This window comes from Mycteria americana, chromosome 5 (genome assembly GCF_035582795.1).
Source record: "Mycteria americana isolate JAX WOST 10 ecotype Jacksonville Zoo and Gardens chromosome 5, USCA_MyAme_1.0, whole genome shotgun sequence".
Taxonomy (NCBI): Eukaryota; Metazoa; Chordata; class Aves; order Ciconiiformes; family Ciconiidae; genus Mycteria; species Mycteria americana.
Window position 1 is genome coordinate 229,312 of NC_134369.1, and position 20,796 is coordinate 250,107.

The 20,796-nt window shown below is 63.9% G+C and overlaps 2 protein-coding genes across 4 annotated transcripts in view; one reads left to right on the forward strand and one right to left on the reverse strand.

Annotated features, from left to right (window-relative positions):
* The window catches only part of LOC142409941 (dispanin subfamily A member 2b-like), a 52,450-nt gene that overhangs the window by 2,710 nt on the left and 28,944 nt on the right, over positions 1-20,796 (reverse strand). The gene's annotated exons all lie outside the window — the stretch shown is intronic.
* B4GALNT4 (beta-1,4-N-acetyl-galactosaminyltransferase 4) overlaps positions 3,986-20,796 on the forward strand; it is a 31,742-nt gene continuing 14,931 nt past the window's right edge. For 2 of the 3 annotated variants that reach the window (XM_075501710.1, XM_075501712.1), the window contains exons 1-2: positions 3,987-4,278; positions 19,228-19,343. In XM_075501710.1, the coding sequence (XP_075357825.1) occupies positions 4,128-4,278; positions 19,228-19,343 (267 nt within the window). In that variant the 5' untranslated portion in view covers positions 3,987-4,127. Of the gene's footprint in view, positions 4,279-19,227; positions 19,344-20,796 lie in introns of all 3 variants that reach the window. The other variant, XM_075501711.1, reaches the window with a different exon arrangement.

Genomic DNA, 20,796 nt, shown 5'->3' on the forward strand with positions numbered 1-20,796 from the left:
AGCGGCCGTGGCCGTGGTTATGTCTGTGCCGCAGCGGGTACGCCTCTGAAGGGACTGTGGCCCAAGGATAAGTGCACGCTGGAGAAGGTACAGCTCAAAGCCTGTGTGGCTGTGGATCAGTCCATGCTGCAGCAGGTACACCTTGAAGCATCAGTGGCTGCTTCAAGGGGGCTTTTTCTTTGCCCCCTTCTTTGTCCCCTTCTTTCCTTGTCCCCTTCTTTGTCTCCTTCTTTCTTTGTGTCGTGGTTTAACCCCAGTCGGCAACCAAGCACCACGCAGCCGCTCGCTCACCCGCCCCCCTCCCGGTGCGATGGGGGAGAGCATTGGAAAAGCACAAGAAAGAAAACTCGGGGGCTCAGATAAGAACAGTTTAATAATTGATATTTTTAAAAAATTGTAATGAAAAGGAAAATAATGAGAGAGAGAGAGAGAGGAACAAAACCCAGGGAAAGTGATGCAACCGCTCACCACCCACTGACCGATGCCCAGCCCGTCCCCGAGCAGCGATCGCTGCCCCCCAGCCAACTCCCCCCAGTTTCTATACTAAGCATGACGCCCTATGGTATGGAATAGCCCCTGGGCCAGTTGGGGTCAGCTCTCCTGGCCGTGCCCCCTCCCAGCTCCTTGTGCATCCGGCAGAGCATGGGGAGCTGAAAAGCCCTTGACCAGTGTCAGCACTGCTCAGCAACAGCCAAAACATCCGTGTGGTATCAGCATTATCCTCCTCCTAAATCCAAACCACAGCACTGCACCAGCTACTAGGAAGAAAATTAACTCTATCCCAGCTGAAAGCAGGACACTTTGCCCCCTAGTTTCCTTGTCCCCTTCTTTACCCCCTTCTTTGCCCCCTTTTTCTTTGCCCCCTTCTTTCCTTGTCCCTTTCTCTGTCCCCTCCTGGGGTGGCCGTCTGGGGTCAACTGTGAGCGTTTCGGGGCGCTTGGTGAAGAAACCGTAAATAAGGTCCCCACCGCAGGGCTCTGGGAACCCCCTCTCCCTCCCCAGTTTCAGCCCCAAACCCCAGCTCCCCGCTGCCGGCAGTTTGGATTTTCTGTGCATGAAAGCGGTCGAGGGTGACGGGATACAACTTCACGGCCCCTAAAATTTCCAGCTCCATCGAGGAGGAAGGCTTTTGGCAGAAGAAGCCCTGGCTGGGGTTATCGTCCCTTTGGCGCGGTGCGGATTGCCACTCCCCTAATTTTTCGGAGGGGGGTTCTTCCCAGAAACCTCGTCAGGGCAGGGCCGAGCGCATTGCTGGCACGAGCAACAGGATGTGTGGGAAGGGCTGGGGCTTGTGCCTGCCTGTGAAATCCCTGACATCCCGCTGGCGGGGGGAGAGCGGCTCGGGGCAGCACCGGACGGCTGCGGCTGGCTGCCCCCGTCCCCTCCGCTCCTTCACCCCGCAGGCAGCCCTTTCCAGGGCCCAAGCAGCCGGGAGCAAACCCCGCTCTTGCGGGGGGACCCAAGCCCGGCTCCAGCTCCATTCCCCCACAAATATGGGGTGCGGCCGGAAGGTGCCATTTGTTGGGGACGTCATTTGGGAGCCGTGAAAAGCCCCGTGCTGGCTGCCTGCGGTCCCCCAGGGCACCAGCCCCGTACGAAAATTCCCTTCCCTAACGATAGCAAATTCTAAATTCCCAATACTAAATTCCCTTCCCTATTATACCAACCAGTCTTTGTAGTGTGACGGGGTGTGTGTGCCAGTTATAGCGTGACAGACATTAACTTCGTTAATATGTCTTAATTCACATTATACGCTGTAATATAAGGAGGTAATGAAATTTTACCGGCAACTCTGGGATTGCTCATGCTTAAATAAAACAAACTAAAGGACAGCCCTGCCCGGGACAGAAGGACTTTGCTCCTCAGAAGCTTCAAGCTTTCCGTGAATGGTAAAGGATATCTTGGGACAGCCACAACAATGCCAGCATCCTCTGACGCGTCTTTGAAACCCTCCCAGCATGGTCTGGTGTCGTAGGTCAGCAACTCCAGCACGACGGACTCCGGGGACATCTGGATCAATAGACAAGCAGCAGGAAAGCTGCAAAACTGGAGCTGCTTTGCAAAGTTTGACTGTGCTCAGCAATGGGTAGCGTGGGTGCTAGTGACCAGTCAAACCATCTCGTACCTGCACGACTGAAGGGTAGAAGAACCCTGTGTAAAGCCACCGTCGGGGTGCCCCAATTGGGCTGGGACTCCTCATGTGCATGAATATTTGCTCTTCTAATTCCGTACTTTGTGTCCCAGCCCCTCTCCTTGGTGGGCGTGGGCCAGTCATGAATTTTTTGGGACATCCCACGGCGTTCCCAAACGCCCCAGCCCCCCCAGGGCTGCTGGCGGGGTGGGAAGAGGCTGAACCTCGGTCCCCTGGCCGAAGGCTGCGCAAACAGCCGTGCCCGACCCGTGGCCTCCCGCTCCCTTTGCTGGAGAGGTGCAAAAAATGGGGGAAATAACGGCTTCATTTCCCCAGATGCGCACCTTCCGCAGCCGTTGGGAGAGTCTGGTGCAGAGATCCCCTTCATCCCGGCCTCCTCCTCCTCCTCCTGGCTGCGGCAGCCCCGCAAGCCCCCGGCTGCCCAGCCCGCTGCGGGGCTCGGTGGGGGTTCGCTTCCCAGCCAGGACCCAGCTTCCCGCTCCACCACTTTCCCTGCCTGTTTGTCTAAATTGGGCTTAATTACAAGCTAATTAACCTTCCACTTCTGTAAGGGAGCTGAGCGCCAAACCAGAGCACTGGTGCCCTCTAGTTTTCCCAGCTGTGAATCTTTTTTTTTTCTCTAATAACTGATTTCTCGCGTGTTCTTGTCCCAGCCCCAAGCTGCAGCGAGGAGGAGCTGCTGCCTCAACTTGTGGAGCGGGAAAGGAGGAAAAAAAAAAACCAACCTGATGTTTTCGCCACCGCACTGCGGAGGGACAAACCAGTGCAGCGGTGAAGTGAGTTGTGGCTGGTCTCAGCCTGGCAGAGCACAGGTGGCCGGGGGCGCAGGGCCGTGGCCCTGGCGAGCGGCTCCTTCAAGGCGGGGCGGCCCGTGACCCTCCGGCGGCAAGGCCTGGGGCGCTGCCAGCGTAATTACGCCTTCTCGTTAATTACTGCCCGGCTTCGCACGGGGCGAGCTACAGCCCTCGCGCTGCCAGACGGCCCCGCCGGCAGAAGCGGCCTCGGCCCCGGGGGTCCCTGCACCCAGCGAGGGGGATCCCGGGGATCCCAGCCCCCATGGGATCCCTGCACCCAGCGAGGGGGGATCAGGGGGATCCCTGCATCCGTCCCCATGGGATCCCTGCACCCAGAGTAGAGGACCCCGGGGATCCCAGCCCCCATGGGATCCCTGCACCCAGAGTAGAGGACCCCGGGGATCCCAGCCCCCATGGGATCCCTGCACCCAGCACAGAGGATCCCGGGGATCCCAGCCCCCATGGGATCCCTGCACCCAGCGAGGGGATATCGGGGGGCTCCTCGCATCTCCCCCCCCCCCCCCCGCGGACCGGACCGGGCCCCGCAGCCCCCTGCCGCGGCCGGGCGGGAACATACCATCCCCGCCGCGGGGGGGGAGAGGTCGGGGGGGCGGCCCTGCCGAGGCCCGCGTCACCCGTTCTGCCGGCCCCGCCGGGCCCCGCGGCACGGAGAGCCCTTCCCCTCCCGCCCCGCCCTCCCGCCAGGCAGGGACAGGGACAGGGACGGGAACGGGAACGGGGACACGGTCACCCCCTCCCCCCGCGCCCCTCATGGCCTCCCCCGCGGCGCCTCGCGGGGATGCCGGCCCGTTGGCGTGGAGACGCGCGGCGCCTCCGCGGGCTCCTCCCCCGCGGGGCGCCCATTGGCGACGGGCCCGCGCTGGCCGTCTCGCGGTTGGCGGGCGGTGCCGTCGCTCGGGCCGAGGGGGCGTGGCGGCAGCGCCGGCGGGGCGGGGCCGGCCCGCAGCGCTCCCCCTCCCGCCGCGGCCCCGCTCATTCATTCCCCACCGCGGGGGCCGGGGCGGCGGCGATGCACCGGGCGGCCGGGGGTCTCCGCGCCGAGCCGCGCCGCCGCCCCGCTGCCCTCGCAGCCGGCCCGTAGCGAGCGGGCTGGGCGGGCGGGGGGCCCGATGGGCCGGGGCTAGGCCGGCGGCGGCGGCGGGGGCGATGCGGGCGGCAGGATGCCGCGGCTCCCGGTGAAGAAGCTCCGGAAGCAGCTGAAGCTGCTGCTGCTGCTGGTGCTGCTCACCTTCGCCGTCTGGTTCACCTACCTCCACATCAGCCTGGTGCGCCAGGGCCGCGCCCTGCGCCTCCCCTTCGCCTACGGCAGAGGTAACCGGGGGGAGGCGGGCGATCCCCCTCCCCCCCCCCCCCCCCCCAACCGGGGGCAGCACCGAGGGCCCCCCCCGGCCCCCGTCGCCCCTCGGTGCAAGGCCTCGGTGGGGTTTGGGGTCCCCCCCAAGGGCGGTGGGTGCCCCCCGCCGCGCCGGGCTTCCGGCGCGTCCCCGGCTCGGCTCTCGCCCGGCCCCCGCAGGGGTGGGAGCCCCGGTTTCCCCCCGCATCGCCCGGGCGGGCTTGGGGGGAGCGGGCCCCCACCGCAGGCACCTCGGCCCCGGCGTCGCACCGCCAGGGACCGGGGTGCCCGGGGCAGGCCCGGCAGGGCCCCCCGAACCGGTCAGGGGCTCTTCATTCCCCGCCTCGAGCGGCTCCGTCCTGGTCTTTCCGCCCGCCGCTCCGGCTGCGGTGACAAAGAAGGCCATTTATAGCCACCCGCCGCTGCGGGAAGGGGCAAACCCGGCCCTCCCGCCCTTTCCCAACGCTTTCTCGGCCTGTGCTTCTCTACGGGGAAAAATCCTTCCTCCCCCAGCCCTCGGCCCGGGCCCGGGGACACGATCCGGGGTGCCCGGAGGGGCAGGTGCCGGCCCTCGCCCTGCGGTTCCGCTCCCGGCTTTACCCTTGCAGACCTCGTTGGGCTGCTCGGGTGGCATAAAACTACACGGAATATTGGCGGGTGAAACTTGAGCTGTAACATTTTTGTTGGGACTGAGCTTGCCTAGCGGTTTTTGTCCTAAAAAAATTAAAAAGAAATGAGAGTTAGTGCTTATGTAGGCAAGAAATGGCTTTCCCGAGCGGGTCAGAGCAGCTCTGCAGGCCTGCGAAGCCTCTCGGCCGGCAAACCCAAAGTTTCCACCGTAGCAGCAGCATGATCCTGCAAATTTTGGGGCCTTATGGTAAAACCGGGATAATGCTAATAAGAGAAGCAGGAAATGAGGCTGCTTGTGCATCGCCTCAAAGGAGCGGCTATGGGGAGGCTGCGCCGCCGCTTTGCTTTTCTCCGCTGCAGGGTCGTGCTTAACGGAAAAGCCACAAGTTACAGCAGTCTAAGAGCGAGCAGCTGCCCCGTGTCCCCACAATTATTCTGGTGTTAAGGAGGGCCAAGTCCTTCCTCTTTTGGGACCCTTTTGGGTAGCCTCGGGTGGGGGGGAGATGGAGCGGGATCGCTGGCTCTGCGGATGGCTGGCCGTGAAAACCACGGATTGGGGTCCCTCCGGGTGTCGGGATGCAGCGGTGTGAGGGTGAGACACGGTTTTCCTCTGTGGCTTCGTCTGGGGAGGACGCACAGAGCAATGCCTGCGTGCCGGCGAGCAAGCGCCTTCCCTGGGTGTGTTTCCAGGTGCTGAACCGGTGGGTGCCTCTTCCTGCTCTCCCCCACCTCCTCCCTGCGTGCCCTGCATCCCAGCCGGCCCCTCGGGATGCTCCGAGGGGCGGCCGTAGGGTTTGCTGTAGCAGCGAGGAGAGGCACAGCCCTGCTCCGGCTCGCGGCGGGGAAACCCCGCGGCTGCAGCGCAGCTGAATGGCTGCGAGCCGGGGGGGAGATCGGTGCGTGGCGTTGGGGGAGAAGAGGGTCCGTGGGAGGTGGGGAAAGAGACGGGGACACGTGGTGGATGGGGACGGCGCGGGGGATCACGGCTTGGGAGGTGCTGGGCGAGGACCACGCTCTGGAGGTGTTTTCCGCTGGCCTGGCGATGGGGTTCGGATTTGCCCCGTGCCATGGGGAGCACGGGCATCTTCTCCGGCTGGGCTGCGGTGAGGTGGGTGCTTCTCTGGGCTGGATCATGCCCCTCTCCGCTGTCCGGGACCGGGCTCTGGGGAGATGCTGCTCCTTGCACTGGGATTTTCCAATCGGTGCCTAAAGCCTGGGTGAACACGTGGCAAAGCTGGAGTTTGGGTCCTGCCGAGCCTTTTTTTTTTTTTTTTTTTGAAGTGTGGTGATGGAGAGGGGTTGGGTGGAGGCTGGGGAAAGGACTCGGTCACGCGTAGATGGACCCTAGTCCTGCTGCTGCAGCCCAGCAGAGAGCCGGAGCGGGAGAGCCAGGGAGCTGGTTTAGTTGGAAAAATATTGAAGAGAGTCAAAAAAAAAAAAAAAAGACTAAAAAATATATCTGGGGGGGGGGAATATTCAAGAAAAAGCTTGGTGCGAGAGTTTGGGGGGAGAGGGAAGGGTTTGGGGCTGAGCCGTGGGGAGAGCGAAAGGCAGAGCCGTGCTGGAGGGGGGCTCTGGGGCAGCCCCCTCTGCCCCCAGACGTTTTCCCCCTCCACCTCGCTCGCGCTGAAGCTGCCTTTGTGTCCTGCTGGGGGGAAAGGCTTGCTTCCCGTGGCCACGGGGGTCCCGCCACGGTGGGGATGGGGTTTGCTCTTCTCCATCTCCCAGCTTTCGCAGGAGACATCTCCCAAGCCGCTGGTGGAGCGCGGCCCTCGGCGTGCGTGGCGTTCCCAACAGAAAGCAGCCAGTACCCGATCGTCCCCGGGGCTTAGCGCGTGTCCCTGGGCTGGGGCGAGCACGTGGGAGTCGGGGGTCACCGTGCCCTCCCAGCTCGCGCGTCTCCTTCCTCCTTCCCGATCCGCGTGGCCGTGGGACCTCCCGCCAGCTGGGACCCCGCTGCGGGGAGCTCTGCTGTGTCCTGGTCCCAGACCCCTCAGGGGTGGGGGGACGCTTGTCCCCGAGGGGGAGAGGTGCCTGGGGAGGATGCAGGGCTCTTCAGCATCGCCGCAAGGGTCTGTGTACCAAAAGGCGTCTGAGATTTGGAGATGACTTTTTTTTTTTTTTTGGCCGCTGTGAGCCAGAACCTGTCTGCCTGCCGCTGAGGATGCTGCCCGGCTTGCGTCAGCTGGCAGAGGATGTATGAAAAAAAAGGTTAATTACTCATTAAATGAAGTGTCACCGAGCAGATGTACTTTCTGGAGGCTGAAGGTGCAGGGCACGAGGCTTTTTGGTAGCTGGCGGGGCGTAAGGTGGGGAGCACCAGGCCAAGCAGCGGCGGTGGGGTCTGCCTGTGTCGAGGGGCACAGAGAAGGCGTGGGGGGATTATTCGGGGGTACCCGCGTCCCCTTGGCCCAGCTGGCAGTTGCATGTGGAGCTGGAGCATCCGGGGACTTGGCTGGGAACTGTGCTGGTGCTATGTCCCTGATAAAATAACCCCCCTTTTCTTATCTTCTACAAGTAGATAATTACCCTTCTCTGCCTAATTGAACACACAGATTCCTCATCTGAAATAATGAGGCCATTACGGTGTTCTCCCGGCTGGAAACCGCTCCGAGTCAATGGGGTGGAAATGCTGGCATGCCAGGTGGAAAGAAGAAAAAAAAAAGGAAGAAGGGGAAAAAAATTACAGTAAAAATCTAAAATGGCTCTTAGCAGGGGTGCGGGGCTGTTCCTGCCCCCCCGGCAGCCATCTCGCCGGGGCAGTGATTTAGCACGTGGGGGTATGGTGGGGGTGCTGGGCGCCAGGTTTCGGGAGGGTTTTGTGGCTGGATGTGTGCCGGAGGAGGCGAGGAGGATGCTAAAGCCAATTCACGGCTAAAGCGGGGCCACCTGGGAGGGAAAACCCAGCCGGGCTTCTCGGTCCCCGCAGGACGCGGCGCTGCCCGGGTCTGGCTGCCTGCACCCTCGTGAACGTTGTCTGGAAGAAGAGCCGCTGCCGCGCGGGAGCAGGGGACGCCTGTGCCCAAAAATACAGAGGGTGCCCAAAAATGCTCTGAGCCAGCGGCAGCCGTGGGTTGGATGCTCTTTGTTCGGCTCAGCTCAGCCCGTCGCTGCCCGCGGAGCCTTGTCCTCGCCCGTCCCGCCCTGGGGACCTGTCCTTCGGGGTCTCGCCCGCAGGGAGAGCGGGAGGGAGAAGGCTGGGGATGATGCGCAGCAGCGTTTCCCCCGAGCTGCAGGGGATAACGCATCTCGCTCGGCCAGAGCGGTTGCGATGTATCCTTTGATTTTAATTGGGAGGCTGAAACGCCGCAAACAGCGGTGGGCTGGTCCCTTTTGTCGGGGATGCTGGGAGCAGGTAGGGAAGAGGATGAGAAAGAGCCCTTTGAAGAGGAAGGGCAGCAGGGTTTGCGAGGAGGCTGGGTGCTGCTTTTCTTTCTCTTGCCATCGCCCTACTCTCCCGTCCCTGCCAGAAAAGGCTGCTTTCCCCGCGCGGACACCCCCTCGGCGTGGGGTCCTGGTGCCGGGGAAAGCCGGTCCCGTCCCTGCTGCCGAGAGGGGAGGTTTGGAGCCGGGGGGTGGGCTGGTTTTGGTGTCATTGGGTCTGTTTCTCTGGCCGGGAAGCCCTGCAGCCCTCATCTTCCTCACCGGGCTGTGGCCCGGTTTGCCCTGGGCTCCTTGCCCTGCTCCTCTCGGGTGCCCCGCTGCCCTGAATCGGCTCTTTGTCACCGCCCCGGACCGGCCAAGAGCGAGGCGGATGGAAAAGCAGGCGGATGGACAGACAGACAAGCGAGCCCTGTCCTTCGGTTGGGAGGGGCTGTGAGCGTCTTGGGGCTTTTTTGGCAGGTGATGGGGGAGAAGTATGGGAAAAATTTGGCATGTGCCTATTTTGGGTTATTCAAAGGCAAAAATTTGGCTATTCAAAGGCACGGCTGGCTTTGAACCACCCCGCGGCAGCACCTCTCCCCAGCCTGGCTGTGACCCGGTCCCCTTGGCATCCGGGAGGGTCCCCAAAAAAGTCCCTTGAAGCCAGGGGAGGTGGGGAGTTGCAGGGCTTGATAGCGAAGCGAAAGCAAATGGGTTATGCTGGGGTAATTTATCCTTAACTCTGCCCTCCTGCTGCTGGTTGCTGCAGCTCCGCTCGCCGCTGGCTTGGGGGCCAAGGGCTGGCTGTGAGGCACCCGAGCGGTGGGATGGGGCAGGGTGCCCGGGCCTGATCCTGTCTGTGCTCCGGCCATCCGTCCCCGGGGTCGTGGCGGGCCGGAGCGACAGCGTGGGGACCCTGAGCTGGGCTTGGCGGTGGGGGCTCGGTGCCGGAGCCGGTCCTCTTGCCCGCGGACATGACCAGTAAGGCAGGGCGTGGAGGGAGCCTGGATATAAACCCAGGGAAAAGGGCTTTATAACCCTGGCCCTGGGTCCTGCTCCCTCTGCCCGAAATATTCAGGTGTGGGGTGGGCGAGGATGGGAGCGGGTGCCTGGGGATGCGCTGAGCGTGCCACAGCAGGAGCAGGGATGCGGCTTTATTTCTAGGGATGCTTCGCCCTTTGCTTTGCCCTCCGGGGAGCTGCGCGGTCCCTCCCCGGGGAAGGGATCCTGTGGGTGTTTGTCGCTCCGGTCTCTGCAGAAACCCCAGACCCCGGGCAGAGGGGACGGTTTTGGCACGTGTGTGTCCATGTGGGGACGGGTCAGTGGGTGCCGCTGGACCTCGGTGGCGGCAGAAGAGGAGAGCAAAGCACTCTGTCCCTTTGTCGCTCCTCAGCCATGGAGGCTCTTCCAAGTCCTGGCAGCTTAAGTCCTTTTAAAAACATTAAAAAAAAAAAAAAAGACATAAAACACCCTGATTAAAAAATATTCCCCATCCCCTTTAATGTGGGCATTTGCTGTCAATTAATTTCCTGTGCTGTTTTCCTCCTCTCGGGGCTTCTGCCGAGGTCTGCTCTCGCTGCAGAGCTGGAGGCGCTGGCGATGCTCTGCAGCGAGCCGGGGTCGCTGGCTGCCTGCTCTCTGTCTGGGAGGAAGGCGGATCCGTGTGGAAGGGGCTCCGGAAAGCCTGGCTGGGGCTCCGTTTCTCCTCCGTTTCTCCTCGGGCCTCGACGTGCCGTGGTGGAGCTGAGCAGCTTTCGGAGCAGCCGGGGAGGGCACGGGAGGACCCGTAGCTCTGCTCACCCAGCACGGCGTCCCGGGGGACTTGGCGTGGCAGGGACCTTTGCTTGCTGCCCGTATCTGTAGCTGCCGGGCTCGGGGGGATGCGGGGAGGCGAGCGCGTCCCCAGCCGGGTGCCAGCTGCGTGGCCGCGCTCACAGCCCTCTCTGTGCCGCCGGCTTCGGCGTCAAAGAGGCGATTGAGGAGCGTGGCGGCGGGGGGGCGAGGAGCAGGTGGGTCCCGGCGTGCCGGGCCCGGCCGCAGCGGCGTGATGCACAGGAGCCCTGTCCCGCGGCCAGCCGGCTCGACGCTCTCTGCGCCCGTGACGGCGCCGGGCACGGCTCTGCTCCGGCGGCGGGCGCTCGGGTGGCCGCGGCTGTGCCGGGAGGTGCCGTGGGTTACCCATAAGGGCGTCTCGGCGGGTGACGCGCGTCTCGCCTGCTGCCGTTGCGTTTGGCTTCCCGTGGCCCGGAGGTCACGGCTGCGAGGGCCGGGGCGGGGATGTCGGCTTTTTATTAGGAAAACGCTCTGCTCCGAAGGCGTAGCTGCTATGCACCCGGAGATGCTCGGGGAGGGCGAAACGCTTTCCACGCCCCACGGTACGGGCTTTTCCCAAGCACCAGGAGCTCTTGGCGTTGGCGTTTGGGGAGCTTTATGCTTCCCAGCGCCGCCGTGCATCGCCCCTCCGTCCCTTCCCCGCGCCGTGCCGTGGCCGGGCCTCTCCGGAGCTGATCTTTGGGAGGTATTACCGCCCCGAGGTATCGGTGGCTGGTCGCCTTGGCAATGGCGGGGCCGAGGGATTTCGGCTGGGAGCCGGCTGCTGACCACGGGGACCGCGCAAGGGCGATGCACAGGAGGGTTTCCAGGGGAGGCTGAACAGGAGCGGATGGTCCCCGCAGAGGGGTAGAGCTCAGCTGAATTTGCTGCCAAATTAAAGCTAAGGGAAAGGTTAAAAGCACCTGGGGCTGGTGGAGATAAACCAGACGCTGGCTGAAACAGGTTGGAAAGCTGGCAGCTGAAATGGTGAACCCCACGGGCTGTCCGCAGGGCAGCGTGGAGGTCGGAGGCTGAAATATTTTTAGGCTGAAATGAATTCTGCCTGATTCCCAGCACATCACAGGCTGCGAGCGGCCTTCTCCAGAGGCTGTGTCTCAGGAAGAGAAACCGTCACGCCCGGGGCTGCGAGGGAGCATCGTCCCCATCGACGCGGACAGGGCGGGGGGCGGGTGCGTGGCCCAGCCGGAGCCGCTCCAGCACGCTTTGGAGCTGGGCAAAATGAAACGGTGCTGGAGGAGATGGGGGATGGAGGGCTACGGATGCGCGGGGAGCTGTGAGCCGAGGGGAGATGCGGGAGATCCGGGTGCTGTCGATGCACGGGAGGGATTTGGGACCCCGAGTTGAGCGTGGAAATGTCGGGGCTGCCTCTCCTGGTGGGTGTCTCAGCTTGAGCGGTCTCATGGCAGCTCCGTCGCCAGCCCTGAGCGATTCTGCATTGATTTCCATTGTGCCGGCTGAGAGGGATGTGTCAGAGTGGGTAAACAGCATGAAACGAATTGGTTTGGGGGAGGCAGGAAAAATCCCCCCGCTCCTCTAGTTCCCTCGGCGAGGCCTCTGCGCCTTGGGGCGGTGACCCAGGGACGGAAGCGGAACCCTGTTCCCAGCCAGCGGCAGGGCAAAGTGGCATCGAAGCAGGCACGAGGGACCGACGCGGGCGGGACGGGCTGGCCGGGGGACGGATCCTGCACCCCTGCCTGCGTCCCCGTGACGGTCACAAGCCCCGTTCTCCTCGACCCCATCAATGTCATCTGCTGTCACTCGGCTGTCACCCAGCCCGTGCGAGCGCCCGCCGCCTGGGTTTCCCCCCCGAGCGCCGTGTGGCGGGCAGCGCGGTGGGCGGCGCGGCGTTTTTGTGGCGGTGGAAGGGGGTTTGCAATATCGACTCCTCGCTGGCTAATTATAATTGCTTAACAGCTCGTTAGGAGGATCGGTGGAGGGATGCTCGCGCTTCTCTTCTCTGGCGGCTGACTCGGAGGCTGTGTCTGCGCTGGAGAGCGCTGCGCCGTTGGTAATTAAACCGCTGGGTTTAATAAAAATGCCGATGCCGCCACCGTCGCCGCAGCCGTGTCTGGGTTTAAATGTCACCTCGCTTCACGTTGCCGCTCCTTCCGCTCCCGCCCGAGCCCCCTCACGGCAGGGTGCCCCCGTTCAGCCCTTGGGGGTTGAGCCCCGAGGGACGGGCTCGGCTTTGAGCCCCGCGGCAGCGTCCCGGGAGGACGCGCTGCGGCGTGGAGCAGTCCTGCCTGGCTGGAGGTTGCCACCGTTGCCGTTGCAGGGGAAGACGGGAGCGTTAGCAGCTCGCCGGGGTCCGGGGGTGGGCACCAGCGCCCCGGGGAGGGCGCTTCTCCTTTCGGCTGGCTCCTGCAGAGGTGGGCACCCCCCGGGCATCGCTCTGCCGCCGCTCTGACCTGGTTTGGGACTAATTTGTTACTGGCCGCCGAGCTCGCGTGCCCGTGTGAAGGCAGGGAGAGATGGGGCTGAACTCCCCGGGGGTGTCAACCCAGGTTAACCCCGTCGCTTTTGCAGCTGTGGATCTGGTGTCTCGTCTCGCTGGTAAGGACTTGTTGGGCAGAGCCCTGCTCGCCCGAGCTGCGCTGTTCCTCGCCCTGGGAAGGCGTCGGAGCTGGGCTGCCCTCCTTCTCTGTTCCCTGAACCCACGGCAGATGCTCGAGGTGGTCCTCCCTGAGCTGCTCGCCCGCTTGCCACATCCCCGGTGCGTCTTCTGGCTCAAGTCGCTGCCTTCGTCCCTCTTTCGCTGGCATCCTCCCAACACGGGTACCGCATCTCGCGGGGGGCTTGGCGTTCCCTTCGGCACGGTCATAGCTTCACGTGCCACCGTGAGTGAGGCCCTGTCCCCTCTCCTTCCACCACCACGCTTTTCCCAAAAGCAGGGCTGTTTTTCTTCCCCCGCTTTCTTTGCGGGCTCATTGGTTTGGTAGGGTTTGAGTTCTCCTTTTCCGTGGGGAGAGAGGGGATGGATGCAATGGTCTGGATGGGCAAGGGATTCTTTACGGAAGCCTTGCAGTGTTTCCCAGCCATGCAGACGGACCGGACTGGATGCTGGAGAGACTTTGTCCCTCTCCCCTCCCTCTGGGTTCGGAGAGCTCAAAAGCATCGCACAGAAGTTCAGAGATCAGGAGCAGCCAAGACACGTGCAGACCTCGCTTGGGTGGTGGACTTCAAAAGATGTCAGCTCAGTCTCGGGGTACTCGGCATGCCTGAAACCTGGTCCTCAGCACCCTCACCTTCACGGTGTTGTCCCGGTGTTCCCAGCACATTTCTGAGCGGCGCTTCCTTGTGGCACAGAGATGCAGGGCATCCATCCCATCCCATCCCATCCCAGCTCCTCCCTGGCCTTTCCTCTCGTATTTGTATCCCCCGAGGAAGGCGAGGTAGCGGCACGTGCCCGTGAAGGTCCCTCAGCAATCTCCTGTGCTGGCCTCAAGGTCTCCTGCAGCAGCTGGCAGCGGGAATTAAGGGAATTAACCCAGGCCCCCGTGTTTTCCAGCCTCTAAAGGCTTTGCCTGATTTTTGAGCATCCGAGCTGGCTGCTCTGGCAGGCTCCTTCCCCCAGCCAAAAAGGGGGAGCAGCCCCGCCTTGCTGGGGAGTGCAACGTGGATGAAGTTTTCCCTCGGGGTGGGCAGCCTGGGACCGGCGCTCATCCTGCACCTCAACCCCGTCACCATCCCTCGGCTTTGGGATGCGCCGGGGAGCGGCTTTGGGATGCTGAGGAGAGCAGCAAATCCCAGGCTCCCGTTTCTGTCGGTAGCAAAACCCACCTCCGGCTCTGGCTTAGACCACAGGGCTTGGCGTCGGCGGGGATGCTCTGAGCTCCGGCTGTGGCTGGGTTTCTCTTTGCCTTTCCCCGTCTCCTGTGCGTGGGGAGTGGTGCTGCTTCCCAGCTCGTCTTTTTACTGGGAGGTCGGGATCCGGGTTAAGATGCAGCTCGGAACATGCCTAGGTGGTCTGGGCAACCCGTTGCAGCCCGGTCCGCCGGCGTTTCGGGGCCGGCTGGTGGCAAGGCTGCTTGCAGCTGGGCTGGAGGCAGCTCCGGCTTGCTTTGGCATCTCCCATCCAGCGCAGATTTTGCTGCGGGAATGGGAAGACAGGAGAGCAGATGGTCACCCCCGGGGGGGATTTCCTGGAGCACCGAGCTAAATCCATCCATCTCCTCTTCCATGGCTCCGATGGCGGCTTGCTCCTCAGGGTGGCTGGTGGGGAGCCGCAGGCTCCTGCGTGCGGTGGCTGAGGCTTCCTTGCAGGCGCGGGCATCTCCTCCGGCGGCCGGGCTGCCCCCGCCGGCCCCCGGGCACGGTGCCGTGCCCCACCGCGGGGGAGGCTGGCCCGGGCGTCAGACACTGGCAGGGGCTGGGAAAGCAAACCACAGCTCCCAGAGGCCCGGCGGCACTTCCAAATTGCAGCTTAAATGCTTTTTTTTTTTTTTTAGCACAAAATTTTGGGGTTTTGAGCTCAGACGTGGTTTTGCTGGAATATCATCATTTTTCTAGTCCTCTCCAGTCGCAGGCAGCGTGCCTGCATCTTTATCGGGGTTTTGCAGGGGCTGGGAGCTTTGCAGGCAGCCGGGCTTGGATGGGGAGGTGAAGGGCAGGCAGGGGACAAGCACGGGGGGGCTGCAGGGGATGGGGAACCCCCTCGGGGGCTGTATTACAGCGCGACGTGGCTCCCGGTGATGGATAAATCGCTCCGCACGTCTGCTCTGGAGCATCAGCTTGGTGGGAAAGGGGTTGGAAATAATACAGGGACCGTGCCCTGAATCCCACCCAGCCGATGCGCTCGGGAGCTCGGGCTGGGGTGCATCGTTTCTCCTCTCGCTGGCTGAACCCAGGTGCTCGGTGCCCTTTGGGGTCTGTTTTGGGGGGAAAAGAGAGAAGAAGGGTCCCGAGGGTCCTCAGCTGCTGCCAGAGGCTTCTCCCGAAGGAAGACGTCTCCCCTCTGAAGCCCCAGGCGCTTAGCACGGTTCACGGGGACACAGCCTGGAGCAAAGCAGGGTCGGGCGCTGACCGCACGCCTTTGTCGGACGGGAGGATGCTGTGAGGTCCTGGGCGGTGCTGCCGCCTCCTCCAGCGCCGTGCCCGCCGCTGAGCCGATGCTCTTCGTCCCCAAAGAGTCCTCGTCTGCCGCTCGGGGGTTTTCATCCTCGCCCGGGCACCTTTGGGTCGGGGAGCAGAGCCGCGGCCGGAGCTGGAGCTGGAGCTGGGCAGAGCACGCCAAGGTGTTCCCCGACTGCCGTCCCATCGCGGCGGTTTCTCTGGCTCCATCCATTCCGTACGCAGTTGCCTGATGGCCAGGACCAGCATCCCACCCGACGTCTCCCCGTGGGACCCTACCCGGTGAGCAGCCGGAGCTTGTCGGGGCTGAGCGTCCAGCTGGAGGGCAGGAGCCAGGGATTTTGGGAATCCCGGCCCTGATCCTTTTGTGGGCGCTCCTGTGAGCTTCCCCCTATCCGTGCTGAGGGAGCTCAGCTTGCTGGCCCGTGTCTGGGTTTATCCCTGGGCGACTGGTCCGGGAACATGGTAGGTGAGAGCGGAGCAAGCTCGCAGCAAGCGACCGCGGAGGGGACGCTCGTTAGAAGCAATTAGGAGATGCGGGAGGAGGCGTAAGCAAGGGGCATCTCTAACCACGCTGGAGGGTTTGGAAAGGGTCCAGAAAGCTGCAGGAGAAATCCCGGCTCCGAAACCCAACCGAAGAAAGGGGCTGTGTTCGGGGCGAGCGAGCTGGGTGCTGTCAGCCAAGCGGGAGGGGGAGAGGAGGGAGGCGGGGAGGTATCTGCGGTGTGAAAGGCCCTCTGTGCTTGTGTCAGAGGCGGGAGCTGGCACGAAGCGGGGTTACGTGACCGTGATAACGGGGAAGCTCGCCTCCCCTGGGGAGGCATTGCCCGCCTCTCCGCGTCGCGGTCGGTGCTTGGTGCCTCGCACCCCTGGCCTCGTCCTGAGGACCGCTCCTGGCCCCGGCTCGTCGTCTGGAGGCTGCCGTGACTCGGAGCTGGTTCGTGCGATGGCGTGGGCCTCTCCTGCCCCCTCCTCGTGCCGCTCTGAAAGCGTTAGCGTCGCTCCCGCGCTGGCTGGGGGAAGAGCTCTTAACGCGTCCCCGCCGAGCATCCCCCGGGTAATGCCGTCCCCCGAGCGAGCGGGACCCTCGCTTGCGCTCCGGACCTTCCCCCGTCCTCTCGCACCCTGCTGCCCGCCTTCGTGCAGCTCTCTGGTCCGTGAAAAAGGGAAAGGGGCCGGTGAGCGGAGTGGCTCGGCGTGGCGGGGCTGGCTGTGCGCCCCGGGGGGTGCCGGGGGAGCGGCTGGGCTGGGCACGGCTGGCTGGGGGTCCTGGGGGGGTCTGCAGGGGGAACCGAACCCCCCTTCCCCCCAGCGCTGCTTGCTCCCTCCTCTTCTTGTGCCCCTGGCCCGCTCCTCTCTCGCGGGGGCGAGGTTCAGGCCAAAGGGGCTCGAATTTTTGGGGGAGCGAAGCGATGCTCGTTGGTACGAGGTGCTGGCCTTTCCCCCGCTTGCCAAGGCGCGTTGGTTCCCGGTTCCCACGCCGGCCCGTCGGCGCTTGGGCGCTTGGCTAAGGCTGCCCTTGACTTTCCTATCCACTATTTGAATTGCAAGGGAACAACCACGGGCGCAGAAGCCTGGAAGCCTTTTTCCAGGGCTCTGCCGGCGCCTTCGCTCCTCCTGGGGTGCGGGTGCCTCTCGGAGCGAGCCCTTGCCTCCCCGCCGAGAAGCGAGAGGGTTTTGCTGAAGGCACGCCGGCTGTGAGCCTCAGCGCTACTTAAACCCCGTCGGAGCGGCGGTGGCATTCAATCTAGATGCAAACCGAAGCGGGGAGCACAAGCCCTGTCCTGCTCCTTTACGGTGGCTGAGAGGAGTTGCTTGAGCGTGAGAGGGTCCCTGGCGAGGATGGGGCTGGGCGATGAGGACGGAGAGCGAGCCGGGGGCTCACGGCTTTGGGTCTTGAGAGCCTCCAAGGACGGAGCCCGCGCAGCCTTGCTGGGGGGGAACGCGTGTTTTTCCCCCCTTTGCTCCAATTTATATCAAATAATCTCCCTCCAGTTTTCCCGACGCCTTGTAGCAGAGGCCCAAACCCGGGCGCGGTACCCAGAGGTCGGTGAAAAGGGCCGAGCGAAGGGGGGTGACCGCGTCCAGCCACCCCCTGCGGATGCGGCCTGGGATGCTGCTGGCTGGGGTTTGCTGGGCAGCAGAGGCCCGTTCGGGGGTTTAGTCCACCCCGGGGACGGGACTTGCAGCCTGGCACCCCCAGCCTGCACCGCAAACGGATGCCGAGCTGGCGAAGCCGGCGGGAGAGAGGTTCGTCTCCTCCAAGGCCGGGAGAGACGCCCTGCGTGGGTACCGCAGAGCCAGCTCTGCATCCCGATCCTCGGCGGGTCCCTTGGGAGCATCGAGCTCCTACTCGTGGCCGTGATTAATCCACAGATTAGCGTGGGGGGAATAACGCTGTCCCCAGCGCTCTGCGCCGGAGCATCCGCGGCCTCGGCACAGCGAGGATTGGCTTTATTTCCACGGCCTGTGCTGGCAGGAGAATCCCTGGGAGCGATGGGGGGGTCTCGGGAGTGGAGGAGACGAACGGAGGGTGCCGGATCCGGTCCCGCTCCTCCCGTGACACCCCCCCCCGCCCCGCCGCGGGGCCGCAGGAGGAAGGATGCGGGGATGGAGGAGGGCGGCTGGAGGGAGGCAGGGAGCTGCCAGGAGAGAGCCGGGGCTGCCAGGGGCTGAAGAATGGCTGAGAGCAGAAGAAGGGGCTTTAGAGCTTAATTTCCTGTTCTCGTGGTGGGGATGGGATTTGTGCTGCCATCTCCAAGGAGACGCCGGCTGCGCGGCCGCTGGAATACTAATGGCACGGGAGGCGTGCGGCGGGGGGCTCCGGGGCACCCCAAGCCCCTCCTCGGCCGGGCTGCGGGGTCCGAAGCCGCCCCGGCAGCTCCCACCGCGGCAGCCACTGAGGCTGTTTCACTTTGGGGGGGCGGGAGCCCCCCAGGACTTGCTGTTGGGGGGAAGAGGGTGGGGAGGGATGGGGGGGCGTCTTGCCATACCCTTGGGCATCGTGGCAAGCGGGTCACCGACACCCTCCCACGGCCGGGGGACAGGGCTGCGGGGCTGCTCGCGACGTCGGGGGCTCCCCCTTATTGAGCTATGGCGGCAGCTGGTTTTTGGGGGGACCCCGGTGTTCGCGGTGGTGGCTTTTAGACACCCGCCTCTCCGAGCATCGCGTTGAGCTTCCCTTGATGCCGGTTTGAAACGCGGGTGTCGGAAGCGACGGTTGAACCGCGGCAGCGGAGGAGCCGCTGTGTCACCTCCCTCCATCTGACCCCGGTTTTGGGGTGCCTGTCCAAAAATTCAGAGGCACCCACCTGCTGTGGCAGAGAAAGGGGATGTGCCCCCCCAAAATAACTAATGCATTTTCCAAATCTGCACCGTTATTTTGGGGGAAGTCGGTTATTTTAATGCTGGGAAGCAAGGGCGGTTTAAAATAAACCCTCCCTTCGCGGCCCGAGGGAGGTGGGTGAGCTGCGGCGGGGAGTCCGTAGGCTGGGGATAATTAATGCAGCACACGGTAACGAAGTCGTCTGCGGCGGGGCTGTTAGCGAAGCCTTCGCGACGGTGCCTTTAGCGTGGTGTTGGGGGGTGGGAAGATGGGTTTGGGGAGAGTATGTCTGGGGGGTCTTGGAGCCGGCGTGCCCTGGGCAGATCCAGGGGATGCTCGGGAGGGCCGGGGAGCGGGGGGGGGAGCGGGGGTGCGTCCCCCAGGGCGGGCGCGGAGTGAGATCCCGCAGGAGCTTATCCCGGCCCTCTCTTACGTAAAGGGCCGCGAGCTGGGCTGCGGGGGGTGTAATTAACCTGACGCCGATGAGCTGCCGCGAGCCGCTTAGTACAAACGTAATGAGGGGAATCGCAGCCAGAGCCCCCCGCTGTCGTCCCCCGTGTCCCTCCCGCCGGGAGCAGCGGTGACGGCAGCTCCTGCCCTTCCCCGTGCCGGGGCGAGGGGGTGTTCCCAAAAGAGAAGCGGTGTTGGGATGGGGAGGACGTGGGAGGTGGCTGTGGTCCCACTCCTTCTCCCGCTCCCCTCGCAGATGGTGAGAGGCTGGGGGAGGTGACCGATCCCGGCAGGCGGCCGGCGGCGGCGCAGACATCGGCACGGCAGAGGAAAGCCAAGGACTCCAGCGAGAGCCACGAGGAGGAGCCGATGGTAATGGGAGAGCCGGGGCGCGGTGGGTGGGAAGGGACCTACGGAGGTCGCTGGTCCGAGTCCCTGCCCGACACAGGGCCAACGAGAGCAGGGTGCTTCAAGCCTCGTCCAGCTGAGTAGATCCGAGGATGGAGAGGGCTCAACCTCTCTGGTCCTGCTCAGCAACCCTCGTGCCGGATAAAAAAAAATCCGTAATATCCCACTGAAACTCCGAGCGTTGCGCCTCGTGCCTCTTGCCCTGTCGCTGTGCCCCTCTGAGAAGGGGCTGGCATCGTCTTCTCTGCACCCCGCTCTTACGTAGCTGTGGACGGCAAGAAGGCCCTGCTTTGCTGGGCAAAGCCACCACCTCCCGGGTCCTCTGCTCCATCTTGCGAACCTCCACTTGTCTGTCCTGGACTGGAGAGCCGCAGGCTGGACCCAGCGTGCCCCAGCTGGGGTCTCCACGCAGAAGCTGGAGAGAGGAGCTCTCCTTGCTAACAGCCCAGGAGGCGCTTGGCATCGTGGCCACGAGGACACCCTTGTCACCCTTGTCACCTTGTCATGGTGACAAGAGAGGACACCTCTCTTGTCACCGAGAGGCTTCGTGCCGGGCAGGCAGGAGGGGCGGCAGGAGAGGGAAGCCCCATGGTGTCCCCTGCCCCGTCCCAGCAGCAGGTCGCTGCCAAACTACTGCAAGTCCCCGTGACGGCGAGTTGCCGTCGGGGTGGGCGTTGTTTGGGCTCTTCCCAAGCCACGGTACTTTGAGCACGGGCGAGTGGTTTGTGTCTGGAGGGCGGGGAAAGCATCGAGCCCCTGTGCCCGGGGCCCTCTGGGTGCCCGTCCCTACGCCTAGCCCTGCCCGGTGCCTTTCGCGGCCGCTGGACACCTACAGCGTCGCTGGCTCTGCAGTCAAAAGCCCGGCCCCCCTTCAGCAAATAACCCCCCCCGTTTCCAGCCGCGGGGAGCTGGGCTGTGAATAGTCCCCTCTGTCGGGGCAGGCAGGGGAAACGTTCACTCCCACTTGAAAGCAAACAGCCCGGCTCGAAAGGACTCCGCAGACCGGAGCAAAAAGATGCTCCTTCAAAAAAAGAGGTGGAAAACTTTCCTGCCCGCGTGCTCCGAACTGCAGCTCTCGCTGTCGGCACAGCCGGCCCTTTATCTTTGGGGCAGGGCAGGATGCTGGTGGCTTGTCCTCTCCACCCGTCTCGCCCGAGGCACGGAGACCCGTTCCGGTCCCTCTCCACAGAGGGACAGAGAGGTTTTTCCGGGCGCTGGGGGTGGAGAGCTGCCTGCCAGTAAGGAGAGCCGGCTTCAGGCTGGGCAGCGATCGGCGGTGAGAAACACGGATGGGGAAGAGGCTGATCGTGCCCGGCTGGCTGGCAGGGGCTGGGCGAGAAAGGACGACCCCTGCTCTGCTCTCTCCCAGCTCCTCATAAATCGGGGACAGACGGACAAGGGAGAAAGGCGAGGTGCC